At 44.4% G+C, this 24,073-nt stretch overlaps 1 protein-coding gene across 1 annotated transcript in view; it reads left to right on the plus strand.

Annotated features, from left to right (window-relative positions):
• PARP12 (poly(ADP-ribose) polymerase family member 12) overlaps positions 1-23,787 on the plus strand; it is a 39,087-nt gene extending 15,300 nt beyond the window's left edge. The window contains exons 5-12 of the mRNA XM_010340382.3: positions 272-395; positions 5,280-5,475; positions 9,179-9,320; positions 12,468-12,564; positions 18,701-18,776; positions 20,030-20,160; positions 21,088-21,239; positions 22,649-23,787. Coding sequence (XP_010338684.2) covers positions 272-395; positions 5,280-5,475; positions 9,179-9,320; positions 12,468-12,564; positions 18,701-18,776; positions 20,030-20,160; positions 21,088-21,239; positions 22,649-22,974 — 1,244 coding nt within the window. The 3' untranslated portion in view covers positions 22,975-23,787. The remainder of the gene's footprint in view (positions 1-271; positions 396-5,279; positions 5,476-9,178; positions 9,321-12,467; positions 12,565-18,700; positions 18,777-20,029; positions 20,161-21,087; positions 21,240-22,648) is intronic.
• The last annotated feature ends 286 nt before the right edge of the window (positions 23,788-24,073 follow it).

Here is a 24,073-nt window from a genome sequence, read left to right on the forward strand (position 1 = left end):
TTACCTCTCAATTGTATCGCATTGGGGATTAGGTTGTAACCTGAGTTTTAGAAGGGACAGGCATTTAAATCATAGCAATTACATAATAAAATACAAAAAGTGTTTCCATATCTCAATGCTCAGGCAGGCCTGCACTGGAAAAACAGACTCCACCACACATTTCCAGAATGTTCCCAGGTCAGTGGGCAGGACCACAGCTGTTGACAACCACAAGGCTAGGACATGCTATGTATTGCCAAGCTATCTTACTCCTTTATGTTTTTTATTTTAGATAAATGCAATAGAGTTCATTTCCATTTGCCGTATCGATGGCAATTCTTGGATGGAGGCAAATGGAAGGATTTGGACAAAATGGAGCTTATTGAAGAGAAATACTGCAATCCCAGAGTAGAACGGTAGGAAATATGTGTCTTGTCTCTGCTTTGTGCCTGGCTTTCTGTGTGCAGTGAAGGCAGTTTTGCTTTTGGTGGCTCTGTTCTCCCGCTTCTCCCCTTCCAGAGAGGAGCAATGGGAAAAGGAGAAGATGGTACCAAGACCGAGTATTAAGTTCTCAATTATTTGGTGCTGGAATTGATCATGTACATATGTACTCATTATTACAGAAAAGTGAGAGGTGATCATTTCTGTTTGTGAAATTTTAGCCTTTGGCCTATATAGCCATACTGCTGAACTGCTGTTTATGGTTTAACCTTTAACTTTTTTGTTTTTTCCAGTCATGTCCTAGTATTTTCTCTCAATTCAGAGGAAATAGGGAATTCCCAGATAGCCTTCTTTTAAAATGCTTAACTTATTTTGCATTGAGCTTGCTTAAATATGTTGCCAAGAAGAGAATTAGAGCCTACTTTTTGAGTGTATAAAATAAATTCGCACTTAGAGTGCAATTACGTGCAAATTGCTATTGGTAAAGTATGTGAAACCAATTACTCCCGTTAGGAGGATTAAATGGCTCACATACCAACCCTAGTCTTTCTTTTTGAGGCAAAATTTACACACAGTGAAGAGCCCAGATATTAAGTGTACAGTTCAGTGAGTTTTGACAAATGCATATACTTATGTAGCTAGCATTCTGATTGAGATTCGGATCATTTGCCTTACCCCATCTCATGCCTCCTTCCAGTCAGTGCTCACTCCCATCGCTCACCACTGTTCTGACCTGTTACCAGAGACCTCTGTCTTGCCTTTTCTTGAACCTCATATAAATAGAACCACACAGTGTGTACTGTTGTGTCTGGCCTCTCTCACTCAGATTCTCCACCCTCCAAATGGGCAAACTGTAAGGACAGATACTTCCCGGCAGAGGAAGCGCAAATGGCCAGTAATGGGTGGATCTGGATTTATATCTGCCACTCATCATAATTGTTGCTGTGATCCACGTTTTGTATATTTCTTTTCTCTTTTTGATCTTCTGTTAGATTTTTTTCCTCGTTTGGCTTTTTCTCCTTTATTTGTTTGGAAATTATATACTGAATTTTTGTTTTTTCAGTGGCTGCCCAGGAAATCTAAACAGACTCTTTATCTTAGCAAACTTTTAGTGTAACAACTTAAGCTAATCAGTGCCTCTTGTCATTCTCTCAAACAATGAAAAAACCATGGACACTTGAATTCTGACTAGTTTCATTCAAACTTATTTACTAATTATATGCATTTGACCAGATTATTTAACCTTATTTTACCTCAGTTTTACTATATGTTAAGTAGATAAAAAAATGGTTTCTACATCATCAGGTTATTTTGAGAATTAAATAGTTAATATACATAAAACACTCAGAACAGTGCCAGGCACATAAGATGTGGGTCGAGGGCAGCAGCTCATGCCTGTTACCACAGTGCTTTGGGAGGCTGAAGTGGGCAGATTGCTAGAGGCTAGGAATCCACGACTAGCCTGGGCAAGAGAGAGAGACCCTGTCTCTACGAAACATTTTTTAAAAAATTAGCTGAAGGGCCGGGCACGGTGGCTCAAGCCTGTAATCCCAGCACTTTGGGAGGCCGAGGCAGGTGGATCACAAGGTTGAGAGATCGAGACCATCCTGGTCAACATGGTGAAACCCTGTCTCTACTAAAGATACAAAAAATTAGCTGGGCATGGTGGCACGTGCCTGTAATCCCAGCTACTCAGGAGGCTGAGGCAGGAGAATTGCTTGAACCCAGGAGGCGGAGGTTGCGGTGAGCCGAGATCGTGCCATTGCACTCCAGCCTGGGTAACAAGGGCGAAACTCCGTCTCAAAAAAAAAAAAAAAAATTAGCTGAGCATGGTGATGCATGTCTGTAGTCCCAGCTACTCAGGAAGCTGCAGAGGGAACTCCATTTCAGCCTAAGAGTTTGAGGCTGCAGTGAGCTGTGATTGCGTAACTGCACTCCAGTCTGGGTGACAGCTAGATCTTGTCTCTATGTAAAAAAAAAAAAAAAAAAAAAGATGCACTGTATGTATTACTGCTATAATATTTTTAATTTCAGAGGTTAGAAATCCATATTGTTTTAGGCAGTCAGTGTTTATTTAAACTTACACAATCATCATTTTGTTTCTTACTCACCATTCCTTTGCTCACACTTCTCCTTGTTTATCATTTTCCTTCTTTAAGTTCCTCCATTGGAAGTTGCTTTAGTGCGAGTCTGGAGGTAATTGTGTTTTTCGTTAGTCTGAAAGAGTTTTTATTTCCTTCTCATTCTTGAAAGATAGGTTTACTGGGCATTCTCTCTCAACTCGTCAAAGATTCTTTCATTGTCTGGATTCCATTGCTTCTACTTAGAAGTTAGCTATCAGCCTAAATCGAGATGGTGTTAGTTCATTTCTTAGAGGTGCTATAACAGATTACCATGAACTTGATGGCTTAAAACAACAGACATTTATTTTGTCACAGTTCTGGTCACTAGAAGTCCAAACTGAAGGTGTTAGCAGGGCCATGCTCTGTCTGAAGGTTTTATAGGCAGATCTTTCTTGCCTCCTCCAGGATTCTGATGCTTAGAAATCCTTGGCATGCCTTGGCTTGTAGACACATCATTCCAATCTCAGCCTCTGTTGTCATGGGACATTCTCCCATGTGTCTGTATTTAAATTTCCCTCGTCTTAAAATGACATCAGTTTTGGATTAGAGTCCACTCAAATCCACTATGATGTCATCTTTACTTGATCACATCTGCAAAGACCCTGTTTCCAAATGAGATCACATTCACAGGGACCAGGGGTTAGACCTTCAACGTATCTTCTTGGGGCCACAATTCAGTCCAGTATAGTTGATAGTCTGTTTCTTCTCTCCAGTTGCTTTTAATATCTTGTCATTCTTTGGTGCTGTGCAGTCTCACTAAGATCTGTGTGTGGATTTAAAGAATTTATGCTATTCATATTTTGTTGTGCTTTCTGAGTTCCTCAGCCATGATCTCCTTAAGTATTCCTTCTCTGGAATTATCATTAGATATATGGTGAGGTCTTCCCACTTTATCTTTTATGTCTTCTAACTTCTCTTTTATTCTCTTTCTAAACTCTGCTGGATTTCTTCCCCTCAGGCTCTCAGTTCATTAGTTCACCCTCTTCTGAGATGCAGTGTGTCCTATCAAAGTATGATTTTAAAATTTAAATTAATTTACTTTTAAAAGTTCTAAGGCCGGGCGCGGTGGCTCACGCCTGTAATCCCAGCACTTTGGGAGGCTGAGGAGGGTGGATGGCTTGAGGCCAGGAGTTCAAGACCAGTCTGGCCAACATGGTGAAACTCTGTACAAAAAAATACAAAAATTAGGCGTGGTGGTGCATGCCTGTTATCCCAGCTACTCCTTGCCAGGCTGAGGCAGGAGAATCGCTTGAATCTGGGAGCTGGAGATTGCAGTGAGCTGCGATTGTGCTATCGCACTCCAGCCTGGGTGACAGGGTTAGACTCTGTCTCAAAAAATAAAAAATTAAAATAAATAAATAAGGAAAAGGGAAAAGAAGTTTTGGAGGGAGTGGAAGGAGAAAGAAAATAATAATGAAAAAAGTAAAAGCTCTATTTTTTTCTTTAAATTTACCCAATTTTGATAGTCTCTTGATTCTTACTCATACTTTTGATGCTCAATTCCTTTTTAAAAAACATGTCACATATATTTGCGTCTGAGAATACTAATGTTAGTAGTTCATGGTGATCTGATTTTGTTTTTGCTGACTTTTGCTCATAGTGTCTCTGCTTCCTCGTTTTGTGACTTATTTGATTTGACCGCATATTTGATGGAAATTTCTTTAGAAATTCTTTTGAGGCCTGAGTTGAAGGTCAGTTCCTCCAGAGGAATTTGTGTTTGCTTCTATGAGAACTACTACCCTGGGTCATCTTTGCAACTAATTATCACAAAATGTGAATCAGGCTAAAACTTCTGTGAGGCTTGAATGATTTATGAGTTCTCGGAGGAATTTTTTCCTCCTTTATCCAGAACCAACATTAATATAGGCAGGTTTCCTTGCCAGATGTCTTCGCAAGGCAAGGCCCCTCTCCAGTCCCCCTTTACTAAGGTAGGCCATCTTTTAGGGTCCTGGTTTTACACAGAGATATCTCTTTTGAGATTCAGCCTCCTGCCTTACTCAGACCCCACATTTGTTTCCTGTTTCCCCTTTGTGGCTAAAGCCCAGGCTCCCTGTCGTTACTCATAGACACTGCCCTGGGATAGCTCCTGGCTGTTGCCTTTCCCTCCACTCCTCTCTCCAGTTTCCTACTTCCCTTTGGTCTTCAGGCAGTACTGTGTTTAGAAAGGGAGTGTGTCCCGGTGGCTCAGGTACAGGCTGTGCAGCCCAACTGCCCACCTGAAAGGCCAGCTGTCCCATTGACTAGCTGTTTGACCTTGAATGGCCTTCTTCACCTTCCAGAGCTTCTGTTTTCCCATCTGTGAAGTGGAGATAATGGTCTTAATCTCATAGGGTTATGAAAATGTCATCTCCTAATACATATAAAATACTTAATGCAGGGTCTGGTTCACACAATAAACAGTATGTGTTAACTATTGTTATTTTTGTCTTCTAAGGACTTCCCTTTCTTGCCAGCTCAGCAGTGCGTTTAAAAAAAAAAAAAAGTTTTAACCAGCATCTTCTGCATTTTGTACTGAGAGGAGTTTTCATCATAACCAGTCTTCTACATTATCTTGATTTTGATACCTTTATACCTCAAAGCTGATCTGAAAAAGCAGTTTCCCCTACCTCTGGAAACTTTCTAAAATGCACATGTCATATTTACTATTCGTGCCTCCCAGCTGTGTGTTCTCAGGCTCAGGGACCTGTGTCTGCTTGGCTGGTGGAATTTTTAGCCTACTTCTGCTTTCTTTTGTAGGATCCTGTGCCCTGAGTCACCGGGTGCCGTTCACATCGATTGTCTGAACTTTAACTCCATGACTTTTGGTGCTACCCAGGCTCGCCGCCTCTCCACGGCCTCCTCTGTCACCAAACCTCCACACTTCATCCTCACCACTGAGTGGATTTGGTACTGGAGTGATGAATTTGGTTCTTGGCAGGAATATGGAAGACAGGTAAGTGTGATGGAAAGAGGATGAGTGTTTTGTCCTAAGGATCTGTAAGGGAGGAGCCAAACAAGAACCCCGGTATTGTTGCCTGGGGCATCCGTGAGAGAGCCGAGGATCCTCAGGTCCCAGTGTGACTCACTTGCTTTGGGAGAATTACGGCAAAAATAGATAAGTTGGAGTTTATTTGTATGAGCTTTCATCTTTGAAGAGCTTCCATCTGTTGGCTCATGAGAACTGAATGACAAATTTGTGGTGTGATCAAGTTTCTTCATTGGTTTGATTAAATAGGATAGAAAGATGCTTCTCTTGTTGAACAGGTAACTTCACTCCAGAGCTGGTGTGTGTGTGTGTGCAAGTGTGTTTGTGTAACTGTGATACAGAGGTAAAGGCTTTTCAGACCGGTTGTCTCATTTCTGCAACTTTAGAGCAAGTAGGCAAATATAAGAAAATTGATTTATATCATGTATAGATTTGGAATTCAAGTCAAATAACAAAAACTAGCTGCTGTCAATTAATTCAGAGGTGTTTGTGAATGGGTCAGATTAAAGGCAGTCCCCTGCTCACTTACAGAAATACAAATTTAAGCTGGGCATGGTGGCTCATGCTTATAATCCCAGCACTTTGGGAGGCTGAGGCGGGTTGATCACTTGAGGTCAGGAGTTCAAGACCAGCCTGGCAAACATAGCGAAACCCTGTCTCTACTAAAAATACGAAAATTGGCCAGACATGGTGGCACACACCTGTGGTCCCAACTAGTCGGGAGACTAAGGTATGAATGAGAATCACCTGAACCTGGGAGGCAGAGGTTGCAGTGAGCAGAGATCCCACCACTGTACCCCAGCCTGGGCAAAAGAGTGAGACTCTGTCTCAAAAAAAAGAAGTATAACTTTAGGGAAGGCACCATTGATAAAGAACACCCCTCTCCAAAATGAAAATTGATAGGTATTTGTAATCTTCTGGGTTGTAAGAGGCTATGATGAAGCTTTAGTTTCTTGTTCTTAACCACACTCAGAATGCCTTTTTCCTCTGGTGGCACTTTAAGCTCCACGAGGGCAGTGACTTTTTCTTTTGCCCCATTGTATCCTTTGTGTAGAATGATGCATAGCTGGTCCTCAGGAAATAGACATTGGCTGCTGGAAGCGGGAGGGTGTTGCTGACAGTGTCGGTCAGCTGGAGATGGTCACTCTCAGCGATGGCCTCGCTGCCTCACAGTCCTTCCTCTCCCCTCTGCTCACCTGCTCCCCTCTTGCCAGCACCAGCCCTCCTTGCTTGCTGCTCTGTCCTGCCTGCCTTTCCTACCGTCTCCCTCTCATGGGTGGCCTGGGACTCTCTGACCTGCCCTGTGAGCCTCGTCCAGGTAGGCTCTCTGGGTTTGGTCAGGAGCGTGAGGGGAAGAGGCTGTGGCCTGGCATAGAGGAGGGGGAGAGGACAAATGCCTCATCACGCTCTGTGAATCCCGGCTTTCCTTGTGACGAGATGGAGGGACAGATGGCAGGCGCAAGGCACTTAGCACACGTGACCATCACTTTCATTTTGTTTGGGGTTCTGTCTGGCTTCTTGGTAGAGACCCCTGGTTGCTGAATGAGATGACACAGGGCTCTGGGCAACCCATGCGAAAGTAGGGTTCTCTGGTAGTGTTTTCAGACCGAGCGTCACAGCTCTGGGGGTGGGGTCTTTCTCCTCCAGCCAGCCAACACCTGGAGCTTCCCCTCTTCTCTCCTGTGCTCCTCCTCCTCTGTGGCAGTGCAGAAACTCATCGCAAGCAGTTTGAGAATCTCTGGGGAGGTACAGTGGGTGGATGTTATTGATATGCCACGTGGTGGTGGGGGCGTAGAAACACGTGTAGGCCTGGCGGCTTCAGGCTGGACGGCCTAGGATGATCTGGTTCTTCTCGTCCTCCCTTTCCTACACGTTTCTGGTGTAACCTCACATTTGGGTTTCTTTTTTGGTTTTCTGCTAATTGCCGCTTCAAAACGGTTTTCTCTTGGTTCCCAGAAAAGCTACATTTCTTCTGTCTGAGCCCAGGAAGTACTCCAACATCTCACATCAAAAAGAGATACCTGCTTGTCCTGCCACAGGACACGTGGGAATCTGTCATTCCTTCCACATCTCACTGGTGCCTCCAGAAGCTAAACCCAGACCTTTCTCAGCCTGACACATAATGTGGCTGCCATTGTTAGTTTCTCCTTCCAAACCTCCCACTGGGGGCAAAAAATCCTTTGCGTTGTGCTTTCTGCTCCTCCACCTGTATCTTTCCTCCCACTGTGGCCACCCATCTGCAGCGATTTTGGCTGGAAGCCTAGGGCAGGGGCAGGGTGCCGGCCTCTGACTGCTGCTTCTCCTCTCTGTTTCGCTGACTTCCCACTTCATTTCCTCAGGCCCAAAGGGGAGGGATTGTTTTCTTTTCCTTTCCCCTTGTTGTCTGAAAGGGATTTTTATGCCACATCCTTTTCCTCCCAGACTCCAGTCTAATGGTTTGGTTTTGAAGGAGGAGAGTTCAGAGAGAGAAACTTAGGCAGCAGTATGACACTGTAAACTAGGAGGCTGCTTTACAAACCATTATACCTCTTATACCTGCCCCTCATGGCCCTTATGGGGCCACCTCATTTTTGTCCCTTGGGCTTGGGCCTGGCTCAGGTGTCTTTTTCTTCCAAGAAGCCTTTGCTGGGTCTGACCCTTCCTTGGTCATTCTTAGTTGCCCCACTCAGAGTCTAGAGCACCCATGAGACCTGTGTGGGACTTTGTGTTTGACGCTTTGAAATGTCTACATAGTTTTTGTTCCTCTTCTCCATTACTGGGCTCAGGTGCCCAGAGGCATGGGTGAATCTTGTCTCACGTGTTGTTCAGCTGGTAACACCTAAAGCTTGTGACCTAGGAGGACTAGGATGGTAGCAGTAGGGGGAATAGGAAAATTGACAGGGACAGAAGGAGTTAATTACAGGTTCAATAACTTTGATTTTAGTTGTCAACATAATGTCAAATTTAGTAAGAACAGTATGATAGTAACATTTATTGATTATGTTTTGTTTCGGGCACTGTACTAGGTGCTTTGCATGACTTACTTAAATAATTTCTCCAACCCTGTGAGGATGATATAGTCCTGCTGTATAAAGGGATGAATATGGCCTAAGTGTTATTATTATTCACATTACAAGCTTGAGATAACAGAGGCTCAGGAAGGTTAAGATAACTTGCCAAAGTTATAGAGCCAGCAGGTTTGGGAGCCAGAATTTAAACTCTAACCCAAGGTATGAGATTTCCTGTAGGTAATTGTAGAAGGAGAGGGATTGAAATGGGTAATTAAAAAAGTAGAAGAATGCTTCTGGGGACCAGAAAAAGAAAACCACAAGGAAGAGGACCGAACTCTGATTCAGGATGGTGGGAACATGAATAGACGGGTAAGAGCAGCCTGGCCCGGGCTGCTCAGTCAGGCAGCACTCGGGAAGTCACCGTTGCTCTTCCACCGGCATTTGAGCGGCTGCTGTGTCCTCTGTCCCAGGTGACTTGAGCGCCCTCCCTTCTGTTGTTCCCATTCCTGTCGTCCTGCTCGGCAGGACCCATATTTACTGCCTTGTGTTTGCTAGGGCAGCTTCAGGAGACAGTCGCTGTCCACCGTGAGCATGTTTGAGATGCGGCGTGGGTGCCACCAGCGTCTTTCCTCATCACCGCAGGTTCTTGCCTTCATAAAGTGTCTGGCTTTCCCTCACAGGGCACAGCGCACCCCGTGACCTCTGTCAGCAGTAGCGACGTGGAGAAGGCCTACCTGGCTTACTGTGCACCGGGGTCTGCCAGCCAGGCAGCCACCCTGCAGTTCCAGGCTGGAAAGCACAACTACGAGTTAGACTTCAAAGGTATCCTCTGCCCCTGCCCTCACCCCGCAGAGCCTGTCTGCGTTGGCTCTGTCCCTCCACCTTAACCCTGGAGGAGCTGTGTGTACACACCGAGGGCCTGGGTGGGTACAGGAAAGAAAAGCAAGGTACACCCATGTAGAAGGGGGGAGACAGACCCGGAAACAGATGACACTGGCCCTGTGCAGTTGAGGAAGAGCTGCATCGAGGGTGTGAGGAGAATGGACCCCAGGAGGAGCAGGAGCCCCAAGTGTGGAGGACAAGCAGGGTCAGCATGCATGCAGTATGGTTGTCCTGCTGTGTCCGAGGACTAACCTCAGTCTCTGACAGCTGTCACAGCAGCTCCACTGTGAGGCGTCTGCTTTTCACTGCCTGCTGTGGCAGTGCTGCTGCCATCTGTTTTTTTTGAGACGGAGTCTTACTTTGTCACCCAGGCTGGAGTGCGATGGTGTGATCTCAGCTCACTGCAACCTCTGCCTCCTGGGTTCAACCGATTCTTGTGCCTCAGCCTCCCCAGTAGCTGATATTACAGGCATGAGCCACCACACCTGGCTAATGTTTTGTATTTTTAGTGGAGATAAGGTTTCACCATGTTGGCCAGGTCTCGAATTCCTGTCCTCAAGTGATCTTCCTGCCTCGGCCTCCCAAAGTGCTAGGATTTCATGCCTGAGCCACCGCACCTGACTGCTGCCATCTTTTCTGCAGGCGACTTTGACATTGATGAGTTTAACGCAGGTAGGACACAGAGTAGTTAAAAGTCCCTGGGAAACAGATTTTCATGCACTCACGGTGTCCTGTGGCTGGGGCTGAAATGTTTTGTCCTGGTTGCCCTAACAGACAGAAATAGGCCACCCTTTGGCCATTTCCTCCAAGTGGCTGATTTGTGAGAATTTTTTGAGTTTTACTTTTACTATAGTTTCTCTTAAGCCATTTCCACATGAGTATATTGGTCCAGCTTTATTCAGTTCCATTTTGCCTGTATTTCACATTTTAAACTCTGAGTCCTTCTGAATGTTCAGCATTTTATAAGGGAGTAAGTGGCCTTCCTTTAGAGTTTATGGTTTTCTTTCTTTTTGCAGACCTTTATTCTATGTGGAGTGTAGCAAAGTGTCTGGGAATTATTCTAAAACTACTTTGGCTGCCTGTATTTGGCTTTGGTTTTGCTTCTGGTTTTGTGACACTTGCGGTTTTGCTTAAGGTAGATCACTGCCCCCTTGACATGCCTTTACAGAGAAGTTTCGTCTCCTCTAGAGTGCGAACTGCCTCTGCTGGAGAGTGCCAGCCATATGTGGTCTGGTTGGCTTTCCACAGCCTGACATACACCAGTGCATGAAAGGGGCAGTGAGAGCATACACAGTAATCAAGTCAGGACTGCCCTGGAGGTAGGGGCTGTGTGGCAAGCACGCATCTGACTGCTGCTGACAGCAATCTAAAATATTTCTTTGAAATATCTAGAAAATATCAAAACAGATATGTCACAAATGTCACATACCACCTTTATCATTCTCAACCTGGGCCATACCCGGAGGACGTAACAGAACCTCGTGATGGGGATGGGGAAGAGCACAGTGCAGTTTATGATTCCTGCTGACTGACCACAGCCAATTTGAGTCCATTTGAGTGGGCACAGTTTTTTTTTTTTTTTTTTTTTTTTTGGTAGGTAAATAACAGAATCCACAAAAGAAGCTTGAGATGAATTGGCGTCTTCCCCCACAACTTGACTACTAAGTATAAAGCAAGTCTCAAAGCAAACTGCCACACACATTAGCTATTTATGAGGAAGCAAGTACATTTAAAACACAAAATAGCCCAAATGACTTGTTCTGAAATTTCAGGGACTGTTCAGTTCTGTCCTTTTAGGGATTCTTGTCACAAATGATTCACTCAAGGCAAATGCCAGGATTCCAGAGGCAGAATTCTAGCATCCTGTTAGCTGGTGTCAGGCATGGCAGAATCTCCCAAAGGCAAGCCGTAGCCTAGGGTGTCCTCTGGAAGGGTAAATTAGGGAAAAGTCCTCACTTTACTCTATCCATAGAAGGGTAATTTACTCTGTCCATAGAAAAATGTGTCTAACACACATTTAGACGGTCCACATATCTTGGCTCACTTTTAATTTCACCGGTGAAAGCCATTTAAGATTCATCACAGTTGGCCAGTAGACCAGTATCACCCATTTAAATAAGCCAGTGAGAATGGTCTTGATGGGCAGGTGAGTAGTGGGTTACAGAAGGGGTCATGGTTGCTGCATCTGGATCATGGGCTCTGAATGAGAATGTGGGTGGACCTCCAGGAATGATGACCATCTGGGCTGCAGTGTAAGAGACACACACTTGGATAGCCATACAGTTTATACTCAAGTGCAATAAGGCTAATTCTGAACATATTAAAATGTTTTTTAAATGAAAATAAAATTAGCTGGGCACGGTGTCACACACCTGTAGTCTCAGCTACTTGGGAGGCTGAGGTGGGCGGATTACTTGAGCCAGTGAGTTGAAGGTCCACTTGGGCAACAAAGCAAGACCCCATCTCTTAAAAAAAAAAAGTAAGACTTGAGAGGGTGTTCCTGGCGGGTAGGGACATGACAGACACTTCTAGGTATTTGTCATTTTTCAACTTGATGGGTCAGTTCCCCCAACTCTAAATCCTCAGGTTGAATATGGGATTCTTGAGGGTTGGAAAGCAAGAAATTTGTTTATTAAAGATATTATTGGTTTAGAAAGGTTGACGAATACTGCCATAGTTTAACTAAAAAAAGTCATAAAACTTATATTCACTCTGAATCCCTCTAACTCAAAACGTGGTAGTTTGGTCTCAGGCTGGGCTGAGGCTTTTTTACATCCAAGCTGGGAAAAATTGCTAAGCAAAATAATGGTTTAAACAAAATTGGAAGCAACAATTTAAAAGCACTCATGTATAATTGATATGTCAATTACTAATCATTCCTCTATTCATTAAACCTAGTCTCCTAAGGATACCTATTTTCTTTATGAATATTTGAAATGTGTAAAATGGCCTTATTTTTTTAACAGGCTAATTCTGGGCTTTACACGTTTGGATAAGCTTTCAAATCTGTCTAATTTGTGTTTATAAAACATTGCCATCCTGTGTGTATGTATATGTATATTTTTTCACTGGTTATGTTTTTTTCAGCCTTCGTTCAGAAAAACCTGGTCTATGGCACAACTAAAAAGGTTTGCCGCAGACCCAAATATGTGTCTCCCCAGGATGTGACGACCATGCAAACCTGGTAGGTGGCAATGAGGGGCATGGTACTTAACATGTAATCAGCTGGGGCGTGCTCTGCAGCGGCCACAGAAAGCCTGCCTCAGACAGCACTCGGGTACTTGTTGGCTTGTACAGAGAAGAGCTCCTGCCCTCTGTTACCGTTTTGTCTTCTACTAGTTGGACCAGGGTGGGAATTACCCTGTGGGTCGAAGCTTTGTGATGCATAATTAGAAGGCTGCCTGTTGTGATCCACAGTAATTCCATGGAAAAGACAGACTCTGAAGGCAAGTCTAGACTTGAAGCCAACCCATCAGTTTGTCTTTTCCATGAAATCATTGAGTCATAGACTAGAATTTTTTAAATGTTGAAATAATGAAATAATGATGGAATTACACCATTGAAAACCCATGTAGTTCAGTATTTGAATATCACAGAATACCAAAATTCTAAGAACAGATATTGCAGTCATTAGTCGGCAAGCTTTATCAGGGTGAGTTTCAGTCACAAGGTGGCTGCCAGGAGCCACCAGGTTAGCCTGTGGCCTGTCAGCCCCTTGGAGGGAAGAAAGAAACCTCTATCGCAGATGAGGGGAAATTCTTGTGCTTTGCACTGATCAGACCCAATCTCAACCACTCGCGTTATTTTAGGCTTGGGGAGGTGGGATGGGATTGGAGCTGAGAGGAAGGGGTCAGTGTTCTCCAAACCACACAGCCATATGGTGGGAGAAGGTGGCCTGCGTGGTAGAGAGGGACCGCAGTGCCCATGCAGCTTGGGTTTGTTACAGCCAGTGCTGGGACTTTAAGCAATGTTGCTGTTAGCTGACTTTGTTACACCTTCTGTTCGCTTGAGAGGTCTGACTTGGGTCTATTTTATGGAGAATTCACAGTATCTCTGTTGGTTCTTTTGTTTTGTGAAGCATGCAAAGGTTATTTTTAAAAGAGTTTGGTACAAGATAGAGGAGAAAGGTATTACCAGTCCATGGAACTGCCTTGTGAGGCAGACCTAGCAAAGTAATTTCCTGGAAATGTGCCTTACTTTTTTCCTTTTTAAATTAAAATTTATTTTTGGGCTGGGTGCAGTGACACACCTATAATCCCAACAGTTTGAGAGGCTGAGGAGGGTAGATTGCTTGAGCCCAGGAGTTCAAGACCAGCCTGGGCAACATGGCGAGACACCATCTCTATAAAAAATACAAAAATTACCCAGGTGTGGTGGCATGCGCATATAGTCCCAGCTACTCAGGAGGCTGAGGTGGGAGGGACACCTGAACCCAGGGAGGTAGAGACTGTAGTGAGCTGAGATCATGCCACTGCACTCCAGCCTGGGCAACACAGTGAGACACTGTCTCAAAAATAATAATTATTTCTGTTTTTGACTGTGTAAAACCTTTGTGATTAAAAGTCAAAACTATGTAAAATGGATCCTCAGTAGTTTGTAACTTCTTCCCTGTTCTCTCTACCCTGTTCCCACTGTGGTTAACATTAGTTTCTGGTTTCTCTTTGAAAAAATAAGCATTTGCATACACACATGTAAAAGTATTTTCTTCTCTTTTCTTGCACAAAAGGGAACATGCTATGTATACTGTTCTATACCTTTTTTGTTTCACTTAAAAATAGATCCTGATAATCACTTTGTTTCAATTCACTAACTTCCTCAATCTGTTTCTTCTTGGTTCTCCATAATATGGTTTGTGTCATCATTTATTTAATATGTCCCTTTTCATGGGTGTTTGTGTTGTTTTCAGTCTTTTGCTGTTACAAAACAGAGTGCTGTGATGAACCATTTGATGTTGTGCTGTTTCAAATTGTGGAGGTGTGGCTGAGTGCAGTGGTGCACACCTGTAATCCCAGCACTTTGGGAGGCCAAGATGGAAGGATCGCTTGAGCCCAGGAGTTTGAGAACAACCTGGGCAACATAGTGAGACCTCATCTCTATTTTTTTTGTTTTAATAAAACAAATTTTGGAGGTAGACTATTAGATCAGAGTCCTAGAAAGTAAAGCAAGTTCCTTTCCATGGGCTGGAATCATTGTGCACACCCACCAGGATGCATGAGACGTCAGAGTGAGTTGTCAAGCTCTTGGGCTTTTGCAGTTCTCAGGGGTCAAAGACGGATCAGTGGACCTCATTTTGCTTTCTCTTAGACGTGAAGTTGAATATTTTTTCTAACATGTAAGTACTATTTTCACTTCTTTTTCTGTGGACTGTTGGTCTCTTTATCCATTTCTCTATCAACTTTCTGGTATTTTTCTTAAATATCAAGAGCCTTTTATCTATTAGGCAGCTTGGCCCTCGTTTTGTTTTATAAATGGCAAATATTTTCTCTGAGTTTGTTGTTTGCCTTTTGACTTTGCCTATGAAGTATTTTACCATAAAGATATATTTCTTATTCTTATTTTAGTTAAACGTACCAGTCTCTTACTGATTCTGGATTTGGAATTTTGGTTGATTATGACCCTCCTATTTCTGGAAGTCATATTTTATTCTTTTCTATCCAGAGCCTACCCTAGACAAGGTTTGGAAAAGTCTGTTTTCTGAGAGTAGATCTCTCGTTGTCATTCTAATTGAGTTTTCAAATGTCCAAACTAAAAGTGATTCAGACTAAGATATGAGTGATTCAGAGTCTCCTCCTCTCACTCCTGTAAGTAGAGTGTCACACATTGTTCACACAGACGAAGTGTTCAGTTCTTCCCTCCAACCCATGTGCCAGCAGCTGGTTGTCGTTAACTCCAGTAAGGAAGTCTGCCTGGGTCTGCATGGCCAACTGGGAATCTGGTAGATCACTTTCAGAAACAACTTTTCTATTTACACAGTTAATGGAGTCTTAAAATGTGATATCCATATTCAGAAGTTATAATACAGGAGTGTTATGTAAAAATTATTTGTTTACAAATAAATATCCTGGGTCACTCTGTCACCCAGGATGGAAAGCAGTGGTGTGATCACAGCTCACTACAACATTCCACCTCAGCCTTCCAAGTAGCTGGGACCACAGGCATACACCACCATGCCCAGCTAATTTTATTTTCTGTAGAGACAAGATTTCACCATGTTGCCCATCCTCCATGAAAATGTTTCATTCATGTGATTAGGTCTTATTTTTTCTTACCTTCATATATATATAATATGTATAATATATGTATATATGATTTACATATATACACATATATATATATGTTTAAGGCTATGGTAGGAACTACATGTTCTTCACTTATATACAAGTAAATCAGTATCTTTGCCCTCCTATGTTTTCTTCCATTTGCCTTCCTCTCAACATTTTTTAAAATTATTATTTTTAAATAGTACTTTAGGTTCTGGGGTACATGTGCGGATCATGCAGGATTGTTGCATAGGTACATACATGGCAAGGTGGTTTGCTGCTTCCATCCCCTCATCACCTATATCTGGCATTTCTCCCCATGTTATCCCTCCCCACCCTTCCACCCCCTGCTGCCACTCCCCTAGACCCCTCCAGCAGACCCCAGTGTGTGATGCTCCCCTTCCTGTGTCCATGTGTTCTCGTGTTCAACACCCACCTGTAAGTGAGAACATGTCTCTACAAAGGATACAAACTCATCATTTTTTATGGCTTCGTAGTATTCCATGGCATATATGTGCCACATTTTCATCATCCAGTCTATCATTGATGGGCATATGGGTTGGTTCAGGTCTTTGCTATTGTAAACAGTGCTGCAGTCAACATACGTATGCATGTGTCTTTATAATAGAACGATTCATAATCCTTTGGGTGTATACCCAGTAATGGGATTGCTGAGTCAAATGGAATTTTTATTTCTAGATCCTTGAGGAATCGCCCGTCTTCCACAATGGTTGAACTAATTTATACTCCCACCAACAATGTAAAAGTATTGCTATTTCTCCACATCCTCTCAACATTTTTTAAACCTCAAGAAGCATTGTTATTTTATACTCTGAAGGTTTCATTAAATTTACTCACAATTTTACCACTTTGTCCTTTCAGATTACCTTAGATCAGGTTTGTCCAATCTTTTGGCTTCCCTGGGCCACATTAGAAGAAAAATAATTGGACCACACGTAAAATACACTACCACTAAAGATAGCTGAGTTAAGAAAAAATAGCAAAAAAATCTCATGTTTTAAGGAAGTTTACAGATTTATGTTGGGTTGCATTCAGAGCTGCCCTAGGTCACATGCAGTCTGCGGGTTGCAGGTTGGACAAACCTGCCTTTGATGAAGATTTGTTGGAAAACTCTGTTTTTGGTTTGTCTTAATATTTATTTATTTATTTATTTATTTTGAGTTGGAGTCTCACTCACTCTGTTGCCCAGGCTGAAGTGCAGTAGCTGATCTTGACTCACTGCAACCTCTGCCTCCTGAGTTCAAGCAATTCTTCTGTCTCAGCCTTGTGAGTAGTTGGAACTGCAGGCATGCACCACTGTGCCCGGCTAATTTTTTTGTATTTTTAGTGGAGATGGGGTTTCATTATATTGGTCGGGTTGGTTTTGAACTCCTGATCTTAAGTGATCTGCCCACTTTGGCCTGCCAGAGTGCTGGGATTACAGGCGTGGGTCACTGCCCCTGGCCAGTAGGTATTTATTTTTCCCTGAATCTTGAAAGACATTTTCACTGGGTATAGAATTTTGGGTTGTAGAGATTTTTTCCTGGGTCATTGATGATGATCTGAAGACAGTGGGGTCCTGTTGGTCTAATAGGCGCTTCTTCGACAGTAATCACTCTTTTTTCCTTTGGCTGCTTTTAAGAGCTTCTGGTTGTCTTGAGTTATGCATCCTCACTAAAGTGTGTCTAGGTACGTGCTTTTATTGATCATGGTTGAGATTCTTTGGGCTTCTTAAGCTGTGGATTGGTGCATCTCAGTTCTCTTTGAAAATCACCTCCACTCTGTTCTCTTTCCTTCCTAGAGCTTCCCTTAGGTTCTGATCATATTCCAGTGGGACCTTCTCACTATTCTCCACGTCTCTTTCCCACATTTTCCGTTTCCTTTTTGCTGTAGGTCACATTCTGGACAATTTCATTTCACATACCTTTCAGCTCACTGATTCTCTCTCCACTTCGTTTAACCTGCTGGATTAAGCCTGTCCATTGCACTTTTGTTATTAGGATTATACTTATCATTTCTGTAAGTTCTGTATGGTTCTTTTTTAGATCTTCCAGGTCTTTTTATAGTTTCCTGTTCCTTGCATATATTTTTAAAGTTTGTCTCTTTTTTCCTTTAAACATAGGAAGAATAATTGTTTTGTAATCTGTCTGATAATTGCAGCATCTTAAGTCTTCGTGGGTCTGTTTTTGGCTGATTCTTGCTGTTAGGACCTTGCTTTGTTATTTTTGAACTGTGCGGTTTTCCTGGGAAAGTATATTTGTGGGAGTTCTTTGAGGCTTAGGATGAAGGTATCTGTCTCATGCCAGCAGAAACAGAAGGTAGGTCTATTTAGAAAGAACAGTGTGTTCTGAAACTTAATAGGAATGATTTGTAGTTACAGTTTCACAGCCCTTGCTCCTGAACCCTTGAGCCATATGTCTTTTGAACTGCTTTTATTTATTTTTAGAAAGATAATGTGATGCCTGTGTCATGTGACACTCTGTATTTTAGCACATTAGTATTTCTGCAGTAAAGAATATGCATAGTCAGTTTAAGAAGGACAGATACAGACCACAATGGCCTCTTACTAACTTAAGTCAAATTTCTACTGCCAAATGAGTTTTGATATCACTTTTATGTTTTTTAAAAAATGACTATTTCATTTTCCCCTGCTTTTCCTGAGCTATATAAAACAAGTTTTAAAATGTTAATTGTATCTCATTGAGGCCTTAAAAATGTCTTTAGAGCTCTTAGACTTTCAGAATTGTGGGTAAGGGTTTATGGCCCTGTGTGTGCTCCTTTAACCACGCGCTCCATCCCTTTTCTCCCTTTTGCATGGTAGTTGGGACACAGGAGAGAAATAGATGTCTCAGGACTGTTTGGAATTTGCTACGTAGGCAAAGATGAGAGTGCTCTCATGTTGTGAATATTGTGTGAACATGCTTCCTTGCCTTCTACCTGCTCCTAAAATATGAGATGCTGAGACTCAAGATTGGTGACATTGGCTAGCAGAGACCACCTCTGGTAGATTTGCTTTGCATAAGAATAAAATGTCTACTTGTTTTTGTTTACATTTTGTAGCAATACCAAGTTTCCAGGCCCAAAGAACATCCCAGACTATTGGGACTCCTCTGCCCTGCCAGACCCAGGCTTTCAGGTAGGCGACACATGTGCCTGGGGCTGGACAGGAAGGTATTCTGTAGAGGTGGGTGCATGTGAACAGACCATGCTGTTCCTCAACACTGAAGAAGCTATAAGTCTGGGGCTCACTGGGGCAGTCAGGAGGATAGTGACAGATGTGGGCTTTATTTTTGTTTTTTGCTTTTTTTTTTTTTTCCAGAGGCTTTTGTTTTTTTACCACCCAGGAGATGGCTGTAGCTCTGAGGGAGAGGATGTCTTGTGGAGGGAGGAGGATGAGATGTGAAATTTGCTGGAAAGGGCAGAAATAAGGAGCTATGGGCTGGGCTTGACCAATAAATTCCAATTTTACTAAGCGAGAAAAGGAAAAGAAGCCCAGAGAGGACCTGAGTCCAATGGACATTTCGAGGGGCGGGTTACTCTCAGAAGGGAAGGCATTTACGACTAGCAGACAGGAGAATGGACAGTCAATTAAGCAGCTTGTTGAGGGGCTCTAACCAGTGGGGACTGTGCTGAGTACAGGAGAGTAAGCAGACTAACATCTGATGCTGCCCGTCTGCATGAGGCACCTGGGCTGATGTCTGCCGGCTGGCTGCTGGGCACTGTGCAACTCAGCTTCATAACATGATAGTCCCTGTCCTGGGAGAACTTACTGAGCTTGTACAAGGCACATGCAGGTGCCAACCATGTAGGCAAGAAGTGCTAAGGACCTGAACGGGTCAGACACGTTTGTCCATTCAACAACTTTGTGGTCCTTAGACCATGTAGTCCAACCTGTGTCTTCAGCCTGTGTGGGACAAAAAGAGCTGGGACAACCAGGGGACAGCCAGGACAGTGGCTTAAGCATCATGTGTCTGTACTTTAGGTTGGTTTCGCAGTTATGAGGAGGAAAGTGACTACAATTTGCAAACATAGTAAATCCTCCATATGATCAGCAGGTTCTTGGAAACTGACTTAACGTGAAACAGCGTACTGTCTAATGAAACCAATTTCCCATATGCTAATTGACATAAACAAGAGTTAAGTTCCTATGGGATGCAGTTTGTTGTTTTACTTAAAGTTGCAGTTTCCAAGAACCTATCAATGATGTTCCATGAGGACTTACTGTCTCCTGTTCCTGGAGAGACCACATCATCGGGGGAGATGGGAATGAGCCATTGCTCTCTGGGCATTTGTGCTTCTGCAGTTCTAGTATTTAAAGAAGTCTTGGGAAGGGGTCGAGTTCTATTCTGCACTTTGACGATAATGCGTTAAAAACATTTCCCCTTGCAGAAGATCACACTTAGTTCTTCCTCGGAAGAATATCAGAAGGTCTGGAACCTCTTTAACTGCACACTGCCTTTCTACTTTGTTCAGAAGATTGAGCGAGTGCAGAACCTGGCTCTCTGGGAAGTCTACCAGTGGTGCGTTGGGGCTCGCTCTTGGTGGGCTGGTGGCTCTGTCCCTTCACACCGCTGGCTGCTTGCCGCATGTGGCCCGGGCCTCCAGGAAAAGCAGAGTGGGAGTTAGGGCTGCTGTGTGCTGGGAGCTGTATGTCTGTACTCCTTCATCTGCTCCCCCAGAGCAGTGTGGTGGCACATTCCATTGTAGAGATGAGGGCACTGAGGCTTCCCAGAGCATACCACCTAATCTTGTTCATGAGTGGTGGCAAAGCCAGCACTCCCCCTTGTCCATCGTGCCTTCCCAGAGACCAATGGGCTGGGTTGGTACAGCCTGCCACACACTTATCCCCAGGAACATAAGGCTGTGACTGCAGAGCAGGGGCCTCAAGTTCATACATGAGGACTAGCTGGTCCTTGGGCACCCAGTCACTTTTCTGTGTGGGGAGGAGTCCCACAACAGGTCACCAGGCAGGCTGGGCCTTGCTGAGCTGTCCCTACATGGGGTTGGGGCAGTGTGCACTCTGCACAGAATTGAAGTCTGGGAACAGGAGAGGGGAGAAGGACGGGCTCCCTGACCAGCATCTTCAAAACTCTCCCACAGCGTCCCAGAGCTCAGCTCCACCCAGGAGCAAGGTGGGGGCGGGGTTGGGGGAAATGGTGCCTGCTTTCCAAGGGCTGCTCTGCTTTTGGAGTTCAGGGAGCCGCAGCAGTCTGGAGCTGTGGAGGGGTGGAGGGAAGGTTTTCACTCAGCTCCCATGATTCCCCTCCTTTCCCACTCCGTGGCTTGTGGCTGGAACCTCACAGGCCTAGCCAGGGTAGCCTGTGACCTGTGTCTCTTGGTCTCAGGACACTTGGAATTTGGAAAAATACGGTTTTTTTGGCATCAGGCCGGCTGTATTTGGTGGCTGGCACGCTCTGCCCCCAGCACACATTCTTTTGCGATTCTAGGCAAAAAGGACAGATGCAGAAGCAGAACGGAGGGAAGGCTGTGGACGAGCGGCAGCTGTTCCACGGCACCAGTGCCATGTTCGTGGACGCCATCTGCCAGCAGAACTTTGACTGGCGGGTCTGTGGTCTTCACGGCACTTCTTACGGCAAGGGTAAGGCAAGACCGGCCTCCACCAGCAGAACCCATGTTGCTTTGCCCCTGCCTGGGAACAGACTGAGAGGGAATAAGGGGACCAACCTGAGTTGATGAGCAGATTCAAACTCCACGCATGGTGGTACCTGGGCATGGCTACCAGCCACACCTTTGCTGTCGCTCCTCCAGGCACTGCCAGGAGCTTGGCCTCAAGTGTAGGCAGGGTGGCCTGCCTAGGCTGGGGTGTTGCTTCCCTGTAGAGCAGAGGCCCTGGGAGATGGTGACAGAGATGGGAGAGGAGAGGTGATACCTTCTCAGCCTTGATCAACTCCCTGACTGTGCCTTTACTATTGATTTCCTTAGAATAGAAACTAGAAACCCTCAGAGATACTCATGTAAACTTGTATTCTAGCTATCATGTGAGTGATCTGAGTGTTTTCTTGTCTCTTAGTTATTTTTAAATCTTGCAAAGGAAGTTTTAAAATATTATTTCTTTGGAAATAATTCCAAATTCAAGAAAGTTGCAAGAATAATATTAAGCTCTTGGGTAAATTTTACCTGGATTCATTGGTTTTAACGTGTTGCCGCTTCTCTCTCTCTGTCTTGGAACAATTTTCAGGCAGGTGTCATATATTGTCTCCTTTCACCCTTTAACACATCCCAAGAACAGAACATTATCTTCTGGAAGCACCGTATGCTTACCCAGTTGAGAACCTTTTCTGCACTTTGACGATAATGCATTAAAAGCATTTGCCCCTTGCAGAACATCACCCTTAGTTCTTCCTCGGAAGATTATCAGAAGGTTCTCTTCTGATGTTGCATGTTCCAGCAGCCCATGTTCAGGCCCATCAGTTCTTTGTCAGCCAGTTTCCGTCTGATGTAGCAAAGGTGTTGAGTCCAGATGGACAACAGCCAGTGGTAGACTTGTGAATTTAAATGTATAGGTGACAGCTTCCACCTCAGGTTCCCATTTGACAGGGCTCATAATTCTATGCATTGGGCTGCCGGAGTCTACAGACTGCTTTCATATATGGGATCTCATTTATTTTCCATGCCAACCCTGCAAGGTTGGGCTGCACATCCCCATTTTATGCCTGAGGAAACTCAGGTTTGTCGGCTTAAGTAGCGATGTGTCTAGAGGCCCTTAGGTTTTGTGGGGCAGATCTGGAACTTGAACGGAGTTTGCTGTCTCAGTTTGGCAGCTCCTCAGATCCTGCCACTCAGAAGGGTGTTGGTGTCATTGATGCATGTGTCTTCATGAGGGAGAGTGGAGACATGGCATGGAGGGAAGGCGGGAGATGCAGGGTGCGGAAGAGTAGAGACCCCTGGTGTTGAGTGCCACCAGGACGCTGTCTGCAGTGGGTTGACCCTTCCTGGCTGCGGGCCCTTCCACCAGGCGCCCAGTTGAACCCTCATGTATCATTTCAGGAAGCTACTTTGCCCGCGATGCTGCGTATTCTCACCACTACAGCAAATCTGACACGCAGACCCATACGATGTTCCTGGCCCGGGTGCTGGTGGGCGAGTTCGTCAGGGGCAATGCCTCCTTTGTCCGCCCCCCAAACAAGGAGGGTCAGAGCAATGCCTTCTACGATAGCTGCGTGAACAGCGTATCCGACCCCTCTATCTTCGTGATCTTTGAGAAGCACCAGGTCTACCCAGAGTATCTCATCCAGTACACCACCTCCTCCAAGTCCTCGGTCACGCCCTCCATCCTGATGGCCTTGGGTTCCCTGTTCAGCAACCGGCAGTGAGCGCACCGGAGTGTTCTGGGCCTTTCGCCTGCTCTGCCTTGAAATGGTTGTTTGGGCCTTTGTTTTTCTTTTTAAACAGGGAACTTTTAATGAACTATTCGTTTAACATTGACTTCTCAATGAAGTTACGTTCTTAATCTCTTGCTAATAATGATTTTTACTTTTAAGTCACTTTTGGGCTCACTAGTGGACTAACCAGAAGTGATTGTAGTCGAGTCCAGTTTTGATTTTTAATAATGTTGTTGAAGTTTTATTTTTTACTCTTTGTTGACTTTGCTGATTATTGGCACCAGGCAGAGTTTCTAGACACAAATTTTATGGATTCGTTTTAATTTTAAGAATGTGTGTCTGCAATGATTCAGATTGTCAGTGTCATGGCATCTTAGTTTTACTTTTTATCAGAATGACATAGTAGCCACCAGTGGAGGACAGTCAGGAGCAGCACAGTCACTTCTGCCTGTTGCTCTGGCACCAACCCAGGCAGCTCTGCTGTGGCTTCTCCTGGGCATTAGTTGGCCTATGTCACATTGTCAGAACAGGTGGCTGCTGTGTGGTGCCATCGAGTCCCTGCTAGTTCCCCTTCTCCTGGAAGGGTCACCTGTTGCCCAAGGAAGCCCATCTACCTGGCAGGTGACCTGGAGGAGTAGCTTCCCCGAGGACCCTTAGGCTTGGCCTGTGAGTGTCCAAATCCACGACTCCTAAGCACCCTGGACACCCTCCAAGTGTGGGTTTTAACATCCCTGTGAGATTGAATACCTGTGCCACAAATGTCACAAAGAGTATGGAAATAAAAGAATATTTATCTGCAGTGGATGAAGACTGAAGCTCATTTTTCTGTGTCTGTTGAGCACCTGCTGGGTGCCAGGCGTTTTTCTGAGAGTCAGGGATTGCCTTTGTTCATTTGGGCTGCTATAACAAAACACCATTGACTGGTGGCTCATAAACAGCAGATGTTTATCTCCCAGGTTTAGAGCCAGAAAGTCCAACCTCCTGTTTCCACATAGATTCAGTGTCTTCCCACTGTAACCCCACACGGTGGAAGGGCCTCTTTTAGAAGGCACTGAATTCTATTTGTGAGGGTTCTGGCCTGATAGTCTAA

Source organism: Saimiri boliviensis, chromosome 10, assembly GCF_048565385.1.
Source record: "Saimiri boliviensis isolate mSaiBol1 chromosome 10, mSaiBol1.pri, whole genome shotgun sequence".
Classification (NCBI taxonomy): domain Eukaryota; kingdom Metazoa; phylum Chordata; class Mammalia; order Primates; family Cebidae; genus Saimiri; species Saimiri boliviensis.